This window comes from Epinephelus moara, chromosome 8 (genome assembly GCF_006386435.1).
Source record: "Epinephelus moara isolate mb chromosome 8, YSFRI_EMoa_1.0, whole genome shotgun sequence".
In the NCBI taxonomy this organism is placed as follows: Eukaryota; Metazoa; Chordata; class Actinopteri; order Perciformes; family Serranidae; genus Epinephelus; species Epinephelus moara.
The window spans coordinates 30,213,713-30,231,274 of NC_065513.1; the positions used below are offsets into that span (position 1 = coordinate 30,213,713).

At 43.3% G+C, this 17,562-nt stretch overlaps 1 protein-coding gene across 1 annotated transcript; it reads left to right on the forward strand.

Moving 5' to 3' along the window:
• Nucleotides 1–431: 431 nt before the first annotated feature.
• On the forward strand, nt 432–16,814 carry LOC126394752 (LHFPL tetraspan subfamily member 2a protein-like). Its single transcript, XM_050051787.1, has 3 exons — nt 432–586; nt 11,955–12,651; nt 15,186–16,814. The coding sequence occupies exons 2-3, from the start codon at nt 12,246–12,248 to the stop codon at nt 15,440–15,442; spliced, it is 663 nt and encodes a 220-aa protein (XP_049907744.1). The 5' UTR covers nt 432–586; nt 11,955–12,245; the 3' UTR covers nt 15,443–16,814.
• The last annotated feature ends 748 nt before the right edge of the window (nt 16,815–17,562 follow it).

Sequence of the window (17,562 nt, forward strand, 5' to 3'; positions counted from 1 at the left end):
TTTACTGTTGTACCATACTACATTTGTTTGGATGTGAGTGACTGTATTCCAAATCTCATTTTCATAATTCTATACATGCAATCATTTTAATATTCTGTATTATATTTCAGTATCTGTGAGTGTATCCTACTTATTCCCAAGACCTGTGAGAAAATGCGTTGATACTCATGAGAAAAGAGAAAGGGAGAACTTGTAATTTGTAATGAGCTGCATCACACAGACAGAAGAGAGCCGAGAAGAAAGAGTGAATAAATCATCCCGACGCGTTTATTGGAGGCGTTTATGGGAAGCGGAGTCGCGGAATCCAGGAACTCGTCATCATCTCTCACATCATCTCTGCAACTTTTCTTCTTCTTCTTTCTCTCGGTCATACGGAGTGGGGGAAGGGAAAGAGGGAGGGAGGAGAAAAGAGGACGTCAGATGGTAGTGGGATGGCTTTATGTGAGGGCAGAAGGAAAGAGTCCCCGAAGAAAGGAGACTCGAGTGAATGAGCGCTCGGGCTGCACCGGGAAGAGGAGCGGCGATTCAAAACAAAGGACAGCTTCTTCACCTTTGAGCCTGCAAAATCTCTCAACTTTGACTTCAAGTGAGTAGAAAACAATGCGACAGAGACACATAATGTGGTGTTTTAGACACTGATTTCACACATCTCCTCTTTGGCTTGAAGATATGACTCAGAAAGTGTCATTGATGAACAACTGGACTGACACACTCATGCAAGAAGTCTTTCATAGGTTGAAGTTCCTCTAACTTATTTGATATTTTTCTGAGAATCAAGCTTTTACTTTTAAACGAGTGTTTATTGACAGCTCTTATTAAGGAGTTTAAGTTTGCATGCTCCATTGATTCTGGTGCTGAGGCAGCCACCTGAACCCAGCTATTTTGTTGAGGGATGTAGACTGGGAGAAGGTGAGATATCTCCAGCTGCAGCTTTGTGTTCAGGTACAACATCTGGCAGCAGTTTGACATCACAGCACAGTGCCTTATTAGACACATCACCTCCACCAGAAGCCTCACATACAGCACTTTTTGTGTTGTTTTTATTACTTTTATAACTGTCTTTGCACACATGCCCACTCAGCAGCTCTCTCAGTTTCTCTTTCCACCACAAGCCCGTGTCCTTGAAGTGCAGGGAGGAGGTCCATCCATGTGTGAGCCACCCATGGAGCTCTGCGCCTGATACACACTGCACAGAAAGGGGAAGTGGTGCTACATCATAAACTAAACAAAACCAGGAAAACGTGCAGTGTTTATTCTCGCTGAGTTCAAGGACAAACCGTAGTGAAGTGATGAGAGGAGGGAATCAACAACATCTCTCAGAAAGTACCTAAAAACTTTTATACTCTTGCAAATCTACTTTCTTTTAACATCCAGTAAAATTCCAAGACTTATTTTACGCTGCACTTATGCTGTAATTGACTTGTGATTGCCCTAACCTGCCTACTTTTCCTAGAATGAGTTTTGACAACCCCCAGACGACAAGTGCAAACTTGTTACGTGTCACTGGATGGAGCTACGTGATAGTGATAGCAGAGGGAGATTTTTTTTCCAGTTGTAAAAAGCTGTGCTCGTAAGTGAATGCAAAAAAAAATGGTCTTGACAATATGTCAGATGGATCTATTGAGGGTTACAAACTTTAGATAAAATGGAAGCTCTGCCTCTTGTGTTTCTTTTTTCTCTGTCTGTGCAAATGTGCTTTGAACATCAGCAGAAAGTTGTGAGACAAGAAGGAATTTTTGTGATTTATGAGTGGATGTAAGAAAGAATAACACTTAAAAGACACAAACAAACCATACAAATAGTTTGTATAAGTTATCCTGTTAACTACTCACTGACAGTCTGGAAAGGATCATGCGTTCGGCTGTGTGTGTGTGAGGGTGTGTCTGTCTGTTTGGAGCTAATCTCGCACACTACTGGACCAATCATCCTAATTTTTTGTGCGCACATTTATGACTGTATGCCCAAAGATCTCACATGGTTGCAGTGATTCACAGTTTTTTGAAAAACCTGTTTTATTGACTGTCTTATACCGTCACTGACTGCTGACTCCACACTCCTCTTGAGCAGCCAGTAGAGGCCACAGGTTTTCCAAAAAATCTGCTCAGCTAAAAGCAACACGTCTTACATAGTCTGGTGCAGGCCGTACTTTGTCCTTTGCCATTGCTAAAAAATTGACTTCCATAGAAAAGTTTGGTGTCATTTTGAAGCAGAGCATTTGCTGCTTCCATACCCGATATGTTATGATCTGCTAAAATTAGGCATGTTAAGAGATGTTATATTCTCTTCCTTCTAGGAGGCCACTGAAATCACCAGAGAGCAAAATTCTTCTTGCAAATGATCATTAATGGATCTTAATATTTACAACAAACAAACTGATCTTCTGATGTGAAATCAGTGAAGTGCCCCTTTAATGGAAGCAGGTTCCCATCTTTCATATGTTTTCTTACAGTCAGTGTGTTGCTTGTGCCAAATTAGTTTGTTAATGCAGCGGTCTCATGTCGGAGAGGAAGACGTGTGAATGCACCAACAACCAGATTTCACAACAGTATTACCACTTTGTGGCAACATAGCGATGACACAATGTTTGTATTGATGGATTACCTATCACTAGCATGTGTCAGCAAGTTTTCATGTTGTCGCAGGAATAGTGGGAACCAGTAGCTGCCTGGATCTAAAAACTTCTATATTAAATGAAGTGATAGGAAGTATAAGCAGCTATCAGTTGTTAGTCAATGTGCAAAGAATACCTATGAGGTCCTTCAAACATCTCACATCATGAAAGGGACGGTGTAGAGTTGTTAAGAAAGAAAAGAAAGTTTGTGTGTTCATCCATCATCTTTGTAGAAACAAATGAGAGAGCTGAAGAAGTGAGGGGTGGGGTGGGGGGGCAGAGCAAGGCCATGTCATTCCTGTCTTTGTGTAAGTGAAATGTGAGGGTCACTGAGGGGCTTTGTGCGTCAGAAGCTGTGGGGCCACCACAGAGTCAGCGCGGGGAGTGAGGGGCCGGGGTGTTGCACAGATTGAATAGGTTAGGGGCCACAGCGGTCTGTCTTTGAGAATGAAGGAGTGCATTCTGGGCCGACGGTGGCATGTCTTTGAGAGCCGGAGAGTGAGTGAGGGGGGCGGTGTCGGCATGTCTTTGTGCGGCCTTTGTCTGAGTTGAGTGGCACCAGATGAAGAGGGCCGACTTTATTCAGGCTTTCTGGCACATGCATGCACAAACACATGCGCACAAATGGGCTTGGCTCGTACTTTCCTCTGGGGAAGTCATGCGTTTTGATGCAATTACACCCTGGACGAGTGAGCACAGGCTGGCACCTTTCACGGTTTATGGGTGTGTATTTGTTTTTATGTTTGTGCGTCAGTAAAGTGGGCTGTATTGTTTCAGCACACTGTTGGAGGGCTTCTCACTGTTGACTCGCTGTTTACATTTCGGGGCCTCTTATTGTCATTGAAACCTCAGGCCCCCTGGTTGTATTTGAAGCTCAAACTGCTGGCACGTCTTCACTCTTTATACACAGTTGGAGAATAACATTTAATGGCTTTTTACAGCTTGAAATGTTTTATAGTGTTTAATCTAGGTCTGTAAAATAAATCTAAACTAACTCTGGAGCACCAAACATGCATTTGATGGCCGCCATGAAGTTAATGAGACACAAGTTGTGGTGAATGCCTATCCATGGGAAACATTTTCTCCTCTTTCATTCGCTGTTTATGGAGGGCTACCAAAGCAGTGGCTCACATGGTTATGGTTAGCAAGAAAGAGTTTCATGACGAGAGCAGCCCGGGTTATTTCATAATATCTGGGACGGGTGAGAAAGCTTGATGTAAATCTTGTGTCTCTTTGTATGTTTTTTGCATGAGTCACTCGTTTGCTATCTCTCTGTTTGTATCATGCTGTGAAAGCAGGTGGATGTTTGCCTCCCCTAAGGCTACAGGTTTCAGGTGTGACAATCAAAGGGAGTCATAATGTACAGCTCATTAGTTTGGTGCGCACGTTTGCTCATTTTTGTCCAGAAGACTTTGTTCTCACTTCACCTCTGATGGTATAGTCATGGTTTGGGTTTCACAAGTTCACAAGCTTGCCTTTCAGACCAGGGGCAAAGAAGAGCTCTCTGTCGATCTGTTGTTCAGTACATAAAAATTTACAAGGAATCACTGGAGGGCATGGGTGTCTCTATTCTGGCTAGGTGTTATGGCTTGCCTGCTGTTGCATCATTTGCTCCGCCATGCCAGGACAAAGTCTTGATGAAGACTTTCCTTGAAAATTAATAGGCAATTGATTGAGAAATCGAGAGCTGAGGGTGTAGTTTTATCTCCCATTGTGTGGGAGGTGTACGTTCAGTACTCAAGCTACAGTGCTTCATTCTCCCTCGCCTCACCTGGAGCTCGGCTGCATTCTTTTATGAGAGTGGGATATGTTTGGTCCTGCCCAACTCTGACTGGTATCATACTATCTTCATATCTCTAAGGGTTTTGTATTTTCCTGATTCCCTGAGATTAGGTGTTGGAAATTATAAGATTTTATTGATACTAATGCCATTATTGATTCAGAGGATCGGTCCAATTCTTTCTGGGTGTAAAAAAAAAAAAGGAGGCCTACACGATTTTTCTGAGGCTGAACACAGCGTAGATGAAATGAGATAATATTTGTACAGCATTTTTCGTAGTCAAAGCAAAAAAATCTACCAACCCTGCCTGCGTGGTGCTAATGTTATTATAACAGATGATATTTACCCTCTGTAATGGACGTGCTGCTCGGTTGGGAAGCAGTGAAACTCATGCGTAGAGGGTCTAATACTTGGCATAGTGTTGGGTAGAACGATATTTGAGCATATTGCTGGTGTGTCCAACCCTACTTGAAATTGTCATTTACAGGCATTACAAGCAGCACTGAAAGGAAGGAAAAAGGAAGCCACGCTTTGGACTGTTTCTTCCTCTACACCATAAATCCTTCTTGTGTCAAGTTTCCAGCAACATAGACACATTAGTTTGACGTCATTGCAAAGTGAAACTATCAGAAAAACTTGCCAGCATTGATGAAAGGAATTGACAAGCTCAGAAGCATATGATTTTGATTCTAATATAGATCTCAACTTGGACCAGTTCTCCATTCCAATCCCTGTCTCTTGGGGTTTTTTATGTTCCTGATTCTCGGAGATACAGAGGGGAACTAGACCCTCATCCGCAGCCTGTGCTTTCCTCAGTGTCCACATTTTCTATCTGTGTAGCCCTGAAGATGGTGAGGCAGCCTCTTTATGTGGTTTTGGTTTGAGGGCCTTCCTCCTGGCTGGTCCAGCTGCATGACCAGACCAGACCAGGCGCAGCAGCTTAGGGAACAGATTGCCTTGGTTTGAGGTTTCTGGTTCAGGATCAGTGCGTAAAGAAGAAATGAGCTAATGGAGTCCTCCCAGCCCAGATCCACTGGGGGGTGATCTGATCTGGGTGGGTGATCCGACAGCTCAAAGACGCTTTCCTAAACAGGGACAGGCTCGTGCCATTCTAGATAAACAAAAGCATTTCCATCATCTCTCACAAGTTTTATATTTATGTAAACGAGTGGAATTGTTTCGGCTGTTTCTAAACTCTTTCTAGAACAATCTGGGTCAACTGGATCTCTCAGCCACCCACCTTCAGTCCCCATTCACTTTCACTCTCTAGAGCAGACTACAGTGGCCAGCACTCATTACCTCAGCACCTTGGCATGTTACCAGAGTCTTTGCTGATATCTCAGACCAATTACTCTAGATTTACTACTCAGCGGGCTCCTCTAACTAACGGCCAACTGACTGACCCACATTTGCCTCGTATCCACGGCTACGTCCGGGGCCTTGAAAGGGCTCGTCTCAAACTGATGTTACGCTTCATTAGTAGAAGTTTTATTGAGCATACTGGCTGCTTGGCCAACATGTTTTCACAGCCAAACGTGTAGTCCACATGGCTGGCTGTCAGCCCGTGGATTGTATTTTTTGTAAATTCCACGAGAGAAAGTTTGTCTCATAGCAGCAAGGAGACTGTTCATGTTGGCTCGCTGAATGAAGGATTGGAAAACTGTGTGTGAGTTGGCCTCAGGCCCTCACGACATGCATATAATCTTGTGTGGCAGGCTTAGTTTGTGTCAGGACAGGAGAGCGGTGTGGGAATGAGCAGGTCCAGATCAGATGCAGAACCACGTTATTGCTTTCATCTTGTAGCATTATCTCCTGTATCATCAGTCAGGCTCAGCATCGCGGAGGATTCATGAAAGAAGCATAAGACCCCATGATCTGTCAGTGTTGGTGATGATGTGTATCTATGACGGTGACTCCACAGGTGCACAGAGAGCTGCAGTAACAAAGATCTGACAGTTTGAAGATACATATCTATCAAAAGCAACTGGGAGGCAGAGACCTCTCACCCACAGCGCCTTGATCGCCCAGGTTATGAATAAGTCATAATTCGAAATGTGTCTGATGTGCTGTGAAGTGTAAAACGCTTCTCCCTCTGCGCTCACACAAACACACAGAAAATCCTGACCTTGCCTGAGGCAGCACTGCTCAAGCACTTTCCCAGAAGTCTGTTCAACAATCAGCAAACAAGCGGAAAGTATTCATCAGTTTCAGGATGTAGTGACCTTTCTGCTCACTAAGATACACTGCAGTATGCACGCATACACAAACACAGTGGAGCTGCATGATATGCAAAAAAGAATAAAAAAAAAATCACATATACAGATGTTAGGATTTGAGTCACGATTTTAGTTTGAATGACAATTTTTTGCATTTCATTTTTACTGAAAAAGAGATGATGATGGAAATTTTGCTGATGTCTGTTCTAAAGAAAACATGTTCCCTTACATCTGGAATTTATTTTTTAGGCCAGCTGCACAATGCTTCAGTTAAAATGGTATGTTGGGACACATTTTACCATCCATCCATCCTTTTTCATCCGCTTATCAGAGGCCGGGTCAGGGGGCAACAGGCTGACCAAGGTACTCCAGATGTCCCTCTCCTTAGGAATGCTTTCCAGCTCTTTCTGGGGGATCTTGAGATGTTCCCAGTCAAGATGAGATATATGTTATCCCTCCAGTGTTTTGGGTTTGCCCCGGGGCCTCCTACCAGTTGGACTTGCCCCAACACCTCTAATGGGAGGTGCCCAGGAGGCATCCTGATCAGATGCCCGAACCACTTTACTTGACCCCTTTCAGTGCAAAGGACCAGCAGTTCTACTCCAAGCTCCGTCTGGGTGTCAAGCTTCTTACCCTATCTCTAAGGCTGAGCCCAGCCACCCTAGGAAACTCATTTGAGGTGCTTGCATTCACGAGCTCATTCTTTTGGTCACTTCCCAAACCTCATGACCATAGGTGACGGTTGGAATGTAGATAGACCGGTAAATCGAAAACATTGCCTTCCGGCTCAGCTTCTTCTTCACCATGATGGTCCAGGGAAATGCCTGCATCACTGTTGATGCCCTGCCAAACCGCCTATATATTTCACACTCCATGTTACTCTCACTTGTGAAAAAGACACCAAGATACTTGAGCTCCTTTGCTTGGAGCAGTCCATCTCTCCCAACCTGGAGGAGGCTATCCACCATTTTCCAGCAGATAATAATGGCCTCATACTTGGAGTTACCTACTCTCATCCCAACTGCGTCACACTCGGCTGCAAACCAAGTGCGTACCTTTATCGAAAAATTGCAGCTTCTGTGATTTGGGTGTTGCACTTAGTTGTATTGGGATTTTTGATAATATTTTGTTTAGTTGCGCTGCCGTAAAACCAACACACATATATGCATTCAGGCAACCACAGACACATGCAAATCACCATGTGTTCAGATTAGAACCTCAAATTTTTTATTGTAGTGCTCACATTTAAGTTATTAGTTAAGATTGTCAGTCAATGGGGCGCCCCATGTACAGAGGCATTGCCTCGCTGCAGCTGTCGCGGGTTTGAGTCCAGCCTGCGACACTTTGCTGCGTGTCAGTCTCCGCTCTCTCTCTCTGTTTCTCCATTTCACACACTGTCCTATCCATTGAAGGCAAAAGCCCACAAAAATAATCTTTAAAAAAAGAAAAAAATATTGTCAGTCAATATGTTGCATTTGAACAGTAATGATAATCATTTGTAGTACCCAACAAAGTTGTTATCAGGGGTTCTTGTGGGTGTTTGAATCACTATGTTATTGTCAAAGTACTTCCTCAAAATGCTCTGCACTTTACCCCACTAGAAAAAGTCCCTTCACCTCCCTCCGAGTGTCGTCCTCGGTGAGACTACAGAGAGCCATGATGAGGTACGAGCGAAGAGATTTCCTGTAAGAGCTGTGGGGAGATCACACAAGGTGCCTGCTGACTGCCTCAACGAGGCATGTTTAGGCTCCATCCCTGTAGTTTAAAGAGGCAGAGCTGCTAATTTGAGGGCATTGTAGTCTCAACAGAGAGCCCCGTGCCTGGCCTGGATGGACTATAATCAGCTCTAAACAGAGGACTCAAACTCCACAGAGAAACTAAAACTGAAGCCTGGGTGGCTGGAGAAAAAAAACTCATGCAAACAAACATGCAGCACCTATGTTTATTCAGGATGCACACACTGAAAAAAATGCATTTCTGTATTGTCATGGTTGCTATAAATAGTGGTAAAACACTGTCAATGTGGTGAGTCAGGCTGAGCGAGTGTTGTGTGAAACCATTGTACCTACTGCAGAATGGAAACTGTGATAACAATAAGGAGCACCATTGTTTTGTGAGGAGGCCTGGAATAAACTCAAGGACTGTAATAGAACAAGGCGCACCCCAAACATCCTCAAACTCATAAACACACTTCAGATACCTGATTATAACATACTTTTTCTGTAGGATCACAACTGCAAACATGTCTCTGCAGACATTCCTTTTATGATTTTTTTTTTTTTCAGAAACCTGTGCGCGGATCGACGGTTTAGATTGAAAGAAGATAGGATGACATATCTCCCTCACAATGCACGTCTGTGCCTCAGAGGCTGTCAGACAGACACTGATGCTTCCTGTTTGCTTCCTGTTTATTTCTGCCATTTCCCTTTTGGCTGATATCGTATACTGTGTCGCTGTAGCTTCTTTATTCTGCTGCTACAACTTTCAGCTCAGTTGAAACTGAAATTTACTCCCTCAGTTCATCTTCATGCTGGGTAATTATATGTAGACAGTGTATTTTGGCTGAGGGTTCATGAAATCTCTAATTAGGATGCAAAATTGTGGAATGAGATAAAGTTAATTTTAAGCAGAGACGTGCTTCGGAAATTTTGCTCAAGCAAAGAAAGGAATTGGACGAACTTGACTGGGAATGTTACAGATAGGCATCACTGTCAAACCTGAGACAAAGCAAACCTGAGCACAAACTTGAAGGACACCAAACCTCTTCACTTGAAAACACAACCATGAACTGCAGACATGACTGAATCCTGCTGAACTGAATTACACCCGCATCTTAAGTGTTTCAAATCTCATAGCTCCACTCCTCAGATGTTGTCACGCCTGTGACTTTGTTATTATGACCCAGATCTGCTGGTTTCTACTCGACCCCGACCTCAGATGAATCAGTCAGCCTTTTTTAGCCGCATGAGATAATGCTCTTATTTTGTGGCCAGGGAAATGTCTGAAGTGTTTTTGCCTTGAACTGACTCAGATCGTATCAGACAGTACACAGCATCAGTGTTCATTCCCTGCAGACGTGCTGGGATGATTTACCATCCTGAATGGAGGCAGGCGGGGAGGTTATGTGTAGCCGAATACCACATTCATTCACCTCGGGGGATGAGACTGACTTGTAACTCTTAATGAATGTTTTTGTGCTGAACTTTTCATCACCAAGCAAATGACACATTCAGCAAGAATTAGAGCGATAACATGACAGAGCAGTCCACTGTTATCAGATTAACGAGCCTCCCTTCCCTTTTATGTGAAATTTATGAATCTATTAGATCCATTTTATTTAGTTAGTTTAGTTATCCATTTAAAGAGCTGCTTCACCTAAATCCAAAAACCTACTTCTCACTTACCGCCAGTGGTGTCATGCAATCCAAACAAATGTTCCCAGATGTTGAGATATCAAAGAATTCTTCCCCCAGTCTAGAACAATGGAGGTGAAGGACAATTTTGAAAAATTACATTGAAATATTTCAGTGGCAACTTTTGAAGAAAATCCTGTTATGATCCCAATCCACAAACCTCACTCTCAACAGTTCCACAGGATTATTTCTTCAGTGGTACTCCTGAACTCAAGGATGAACTAATTAGAGTTTTATAGTCAAAGGTCAAAGGTCATTGTTACCTCACAAAACACGTTTTTGACCATAATTCAAGAATTTGTACGCTAATTATGGCAAAATTGCAAACAAATTCCGAACAGGATAAAATGGTGAAGTGATAATGTTTACATCCAAAAGGTCAAAGGTCAACTTCGCTGTCACATACAATCCCAAGGTGGTAATACTAGTTTAAATATATTTTTCAGGAGCCTGTCTCCAGAACTTTAAATCGCCCACATCTCTGATCTGCTCAGCATTTCAACTGTCCGTAGGTAAGGTGTTGTGCTTGCTAAGGGCTGTTTTCCCCATTGGAGAAGCCTTCGACCAAGCTTTGTAGGTGGGATCGGGAATAAGGACATAATCTTTGTGTTCCAGAGCCAGCAATATAGCTTAATTTATTAAAAATAAAGGCAACAGAATTGGACACAAACACTGCAACAAGAGATACGTACGTCACCCGTTAGGTCAAAACAAAACAAAAGTAATCCCCTCCTCCACAACAGAATCACACATTGTCAAGCTGAATACATGAAAATGCCGTTTCAGTCAAGCTATCAGGGTAAGCATGATGAATGAAGTTCTGTTCGACTCTATTGTACTGGGGCGGAGGCCTGAAATCTCAAAGACGGATATCTCAAAACCAGTTAAAACCAACACTATCTGCATGGTTAGATACCACGAGAGATAAGTTACAAATATTCTTTGTAATGTGGTTGAATTGACCCGTCAACCCTTCCTGACTCCACCAGTAAGATCCACCAAGACAGCAGAGTTGACCTCATTGTGTTTAAAGCAGATCCCACATATTTTCCTGTGTGTCTCATACTGCTGGATCATGACATCAGAGGGCTTCTGAGAAACCCTTGGTGCTCCCATGAGGCCGCGGCTGCGTCGAGGCCAGTGTGGCCACAGCAACTAAATCATAACATAGCAACAGTATCACAATCACTTTGATTGGGACCTATACACGCTTGCTCAACACTTGCTTGAACAGTGACTCACACACATGTACACGGGGTTGAGAGCTCTTAAAATGTCATCTGTTACAGGTTACAGCTTATTTGTAATCAGGTTTTGATTGCTGTTGAACAAAGAACAAAGATTTTTATTCTGTCTGTACTTTGAATGGTGAACTGAATGATGGAGCTCCAGTTGGTGTCGTGTGTGTGCTCGCCACAGCAGCGAGGATCCAGCATGTTTCACTTTATGTTACTGTGAAATGCGGCATGCTGTAACAGAGCTCTGCGCTGATCCGTGTTGACAGCTGCTCAGTGGCAAAACACACAAGGCTTCTGTCATTTTGCAGATAAAATCAATCACACAAAGGCCCAGTGATCGTGAGTAAAATGACGACAGCTTAAACTCTCAGTTGTGTGTGTGTTTATTGAGTGTGTGATTCATCTCGGCTGTTCCAGCAGACATCTGGAAGTGTGGCTCATGATACACTCACAGCTGGCTGATAGTGAATGTGAAGGAGCGCCCTGTGGGAAGATCTTGGGTCTATTTGATGACAATGGTACAAATAAGACATCCTGTGGGACAAACACAAGAGAGCTTCATGATTCATAGTGGATGGGAAATCAGTAGCCACTTATCCTTCTTACATTAAGCCTCTCTTTTCTCCTCCTTCGCCCTCATATACGTCAGTGTCTTCCAAATATTTATACAGATCCTGTGTGTCTCTGTGTCCGTAGGTGTGCTTTCAGAGGGTATCATGGCTGAGGGAAGCTGCTTCGGTGCATTGTAGCTGTTTGGGATGACCAGAGCCGGACCTTGCCTTGAAGAAGAAGAAGAGGGGAAAGAACCGTTAGGAGGAAAAACATCTGCTCAGTGAGGATAAGATCAGAACAGGGAATGTACCGGACTGATCTCTTTGTAAGGAAAGGAATTTAACCTCCCCAGTATTAGTGCTCTTTCAATTTAAAGAGCTTGAAGAATTTTGTTGTTTATCATTGGTTGTTACCACCCCAGAAAAGTTCAACGCCATGTGCCATGTTATCGTAACATGCCGCTCCATGCTCTGGACGCTGCTCAGTATCGTAGTGGCCTTTGCTGAGCTCATTGCCTTCATGAGCCCCAATTGGCTGCTGGGATATCCTCGTTCCAGCGAGAGCGGGGAGGGAGTGGACTCCGGGGAGTACCGGCCGTCTCTCGGCCTCTACAGCCGATGCCTTCGCGTCGGGTCACGGGGGATAGGGGTGAGCTGCGGGCCCTACGCTGGGACGTTTGGGGAAGTGGCCAGCGGCTTCTGGCAGGGTGCCATGTTGTTTCTGGCAGCAGGGATGTTAGTGCTAGGAGGAGTGGCCTGTATCTCCATCTTCAGCCTGTGCTTCCAGAGCATCCTGAAGAAGAGCATATTCAACATCTGTGGACTGCTACAGGCTATTGGAGGTGAGACATCTATCTGTGTGTGTGTTTAGTGGGGCTGCCTCAGACTTAGAATTTTCTTCGTCGACCAGTAGTCGTCATTTAGGGCCATTAGTCGACTAATCACCTGCATGTTTAAGATATTAATTTAATGATTAAATTATATATTTTGGGCGGGGCAACAATGGTTTGAGTTGAAGGTGTGATGATCCCACACTTTGGATTTCCAGTCGTATAGGTTTTGATTTATTTTGACAAGGCACAGCTCCTAATAGAGTTTCACGTTTTTTTTTCTGCGACTAAGCGACCAATGAAATCTTGCTGACTAATGACTTGAAATCAAAATTCACAGGTTTCAACTTTCTAATATCTCTTAAAGGTCCCATATTGTCAGATTGACAAGTCTTTTTTAATATAAAGCTGGTATAGGTGCTATAAAAGTACTGTTCAATCCACAGAGAAATGCCCACAGTACATATTCAGAAACTGTGACTTTAAACAGGCAGTCAGGACTTCTGTGAAGTTGTAAAGCCACCACTATACTGTGTCAAACTTGAATAATAAACATTCTAAATGAGTCCCTTTGTATTTCCTGTTGTAATGCAAGGACAATACAAAGGAAGGAATGGTCATGATGAAAGTGAAAGCGTTCAAGGAGCCAGTTCTATTGTAGTCAATGGGGCGGACGCTGTAAATCACACTATAACCCATCATATCTTTGTCCTTTTAACTTTGAAAAATCCTTCTACCAGATTAAAATACACACATTACCTGATGCTTACTGACATTTTTTTTAATCTAAATATCTAAATATGCTTTCCCAGTTATTGGTCTCTAAACAGACCATGGCTCTGTCCAAAAGAGGCTCAGATGCAGCTGATGGACAGAGTCGTGATCCGTTTGGAGACCAATAACAAAGACCATATTTAGATTAAAAAAAAAATCAAACATCAAACGTCAGTAAGCATCACTAATGTGTGCTTTTCAATCTGGTGACAGGACTTTTCAGTCAAACTTGAAACAACAACACAACTGGCACCAAAGTCTGGCTCCTCCAACGCTGTCACTGTCATCATGACCGTTCCTTCTTCAATATTTCCCTTGCTGTAGGTGTATGTGAATGACATCAGCTGACAGGAAATAAACATGGACTCAAACTGTTGCCTAGTAATGTAATTCCATTAAAACAGACTATAAAGATAGAGTGTGCTGGTACAGTCATTTCATTTGGCAACATTAACAGAGCACGGATGCTGCCAAGTGGAGAGGTGGAAGATCCGGATACACTGACCAATCAGAGCAGACAGAGCTTTTTCGAGTGTGTGAGTTTAAAGAGACAGGTGCTAAAACGGAGCGTTTCAGACAGAGGGTGAATGCAGGTATATTCAGACAGACAGAATGAGTAAAATACAGCGCATTTTGAACATTAAAGCATGTAATCTTGTTCTTGTGGAACCCAAAATACAAGTATGAGCCTGAAAACGAGCATAATATGGGACCTTTAATGTCAGAAATTGAACCCTGGGCTCTGTCTTAGAAAGACTGGTGGACTGTGGAACACAAGAGACAATAATGGAAATAAGTCCTGGGCTTTATTGTTGTATCCCTGTCAAAGTCTAATATGTTGTGTGTATATATGTGCAGAATATTGTACTTTATTGTAACCATATCATAATGTCACGAAACCATACTAAATTAAAAAAAAGAGTCCTTGCTAACATAACACAGACAACAAGGTGAAGATCTGCTATGATTTCTGCAAAATAGAGGTCAAAGGGCAAATTGTTTGCAACAAATATGTGGTGTTGATAATGAAATTTGTAAGTCTATTGCATACAAAGTATACATGGTGATTTCACCCTAAAAACAAGCAAAAAGACATATAAACAAATGCTCTTTTTTATTGCCATGCTTCCTCTGGGCTCACACGTTCAAAGTTGCCAGTTAAAAAGGAAGGAAACTGGAAGTTCCCACACAATGTGCGTCCTCTGACCCACATGTTCCGGCGCCTGAGCTCAGAGGAGCAGGGAGGAATCACTGACAAACTCAAGAAGCCAAATGGCTACATCTCATTCTGCAGAAGCTAGTGCTAATAATCTGGGATCTGTGAGTTTATTGTGGTCACACGCCTACACAAGCCTATTGTATGTTTTATAATCATGCTGCAGCCTTTAGGGAATTTCTGAGTCGCTGTTGAGTTTACAAGTTGGCAACAACTAGTGGCGTTCCATCAAACTTTTCCTAGTTGGAGGTCGGATATTCCAACCAGACCTCTCCAAGTCATTTTGTATGTTACTACAACAATGAGCTCCCACAGGTGTGTTTGGCCGGATAGGTCTGTCAGGCAGGTAATCTATCATTGTGTGACATCACTATGGAAGCAGTCAACATGGTCTTTCTTCTCACCACAAATCAATTGCTTGTCAGTTGAAAACTACACGTCTTCTTCACCAGAGTTGAGTCATCATGTTTGCAGCTGCACTAGGATCTGTTTGTGCTTTCCCGTGTTTACATGTACGTGACTAAACCCATTGTCTCGTCGTCTGCTCTCCCTCCAGGCCTGCTGCTGATGGTGGGCCTCATGCTGTACCCTGCCGGTTGGGGTTCGGAGAAGGTGATGGACTACTGCGGCTCCGAGGCCTTGCCCTTTAGGCCGGCTGAGTGCTCGCTCGGCTGGGCGTTCTACACAGCGATAGGTGGAACGCTGGGATCCTTCCTGTGTGCTGTTTTGTCCGCACAGGCTGAGATTGCCACCTCCAGCGACAAGGTTCAGGAGGAGATTGAGGAGGGGAAGAGTCTGATCTGCTTGCTGTGAGCCTTCAGAGACAACGGGAAACTCCAGGAAATCATCGGTGGTGTAATTTCTCTTAGGTGGACGCTTGTAGATCTCAGTGGAGGAAGGACGGTGATTAATCTGAAAGAGTTTGTTAAGAACATACAAGCCTTGGTAAATGCTTCTTAAATTCTTAGGCATGGGGTTCGCCTACCTGATGATAACAAGACAAAGGCAAAAAAAAAAATTCCCTTGTACAGCTTCGAGGCTCTGGTACTGCAGCAGGCTGAGGAACATTACCTGTAGACTTCTTCAATGTTTTTAACCAAGTTACTGTTTATTTTTGTAATATTTCTCGCCTTAAAAAAATACACTGTACTGGAATAGCAGGAGATTAGTTGGAGAAATTGGTAGTGGACAGGTTAAACACTGCCAGTCGCACAGTTTATAGGCTGTCATTATAATGTTCATTCACACGGTTCACCTGCAAACCTCAACAAACCACTGAATACTAGCAGATGTGTCCACTAAAACTCCCAACAACAGCTTGCATATGTGTGCGGAGTGCGTCTGCGTGTGTGACAGACATTAACTGCTGAGGTTTCTTAGCGTCCATATGCTCTGATTGTGCGGCACAGCAGGACAGTGAGACTCTCTGGCTGACTTCACATGTGCCACTTAAAGGATTGTTCACTTTAAAGGGAGTTTCCCTTCTCATACAGATTGTTTGTGGGTCCCTTGCAGCTTATTAACCGGCAGAGTGTGTGAACAGAGCAGAGCAGGAACAGAGCCTCACCATATGTTTCACTGTGGCAAACTTTCGTGAAGGGATGTTTGCTCACAGCGAGATAAAACAGGCTGCACCAGAGCTTATCATGGCACACCACACAGACTAGATCTGGCTTTGTAAAAATGTCCGAGACGCAAATAAGTGGGAACATTTTCTAAAAGTGTTTGTTGAGCCTCTGCTAGATGAATGCAAAATGGGTCATCAGTGTTGCCATGATTAAGGCAGACCTCTTTGGTACTTTTGGAGATCGCCTGATATCGTGTTTTGCACTTGGCCCTTTCACATCGCTTCATATTTTGTACACTTGTTTCCATTTTCCCCGCCACGCTTCAGTAAGTTGCTGTAAATGTAACATCATGTGATTGCTTTTATTCATTGTAGATGACGTGCAATAATTCAACTATAGTGTGAGAGTGAGTGGATTGAGAGGATGTTTCTAGTCTGTCTGTGCTTAAATTAATATGTTGAACTGTCCGCTGTTTTTGTTACATTAACAAAAGAGCAACAGCATTGTGGCACATTGTTTGATGCTGCATGTGTGAGAGGATGATATGTGTGAGGAGTGATACAGTCTGTACTTTGTACTCTAATAAACCAGGCCTTCTTTAGTAATTCTGAGTTTTACTAAGCTTTGTTTTGCTTTGATGTGCAGAAGTTTTTTCTTCCATGTTTTCTTTCCTGAGACTTCCTGAGAGGAAACACTGACACCTAGAGATGGAAAGTAGACAACACAGAACAGGAACTTAAACCAGTGCTTCCTAACCAGGATTGGGCTGGGTATCATTTAAGGGTGATTTCACACTTCTCAGCCCTCTAAGCAGACTCAGGGCAGTGATTCAAGCTTCTTTGGGTGTATATGAACTCAGACCCCTCAGAGGGACGTCACAAGACTCTTCAAGTCCACGGTGCAGTTCACTTAACCTGTCTTTTGAACACAAAGCTCCAGGTTCTCTTTGCTCTTTGGCATTGTATTTAACCCTCTAGATTACATGCTATTGCACTAAGACGCTTGAAACCACAGACAAAACCATGTCAGCCTGTAACACTTGCAAAGACGCTGGATGAGGAGTAGTTTGGTCCACAGAAGATACAGCACTTCTCCAGATGTGGAATGTAGAATACATCAAATGGAAACAGTCTACAGCACGGAAACGCTGAGTTCACCTGAAAGCAAGTGGCTTCATAACTGCACTGCAGGGTCACTTCAAAGTAAAAACAAAACTATGTCAATATATATTATATATAGGCTATATTGTGAACAGAAAGAGGACTGAGGCCCCATCAGAGCTGAAGTTGACCAGAAAGAGAACTGAGTAGTTTTTCAAAAAAAACAAAAAAAACGGAGTCCCTTTTCTGATGGTCCACTTTTAGG

Bases quoted from the DNA above. Each gene is read 5' to 3' on its own strand.
- LOC126394752 (XM_050051787.1), top strand. From the start codon at position 12,246: ATGTGCCATGTTATCGTAACATGCCGCTCCATGCTCTGGACGCTGCTC. The intron at 12,652-15,185 runs GTGAGACATCTA...CTCTCCCTCCAG, and splicing joins ACTGCTACAGGCTATTGGAG to GCCTGCTGCTGATGGTGGGC.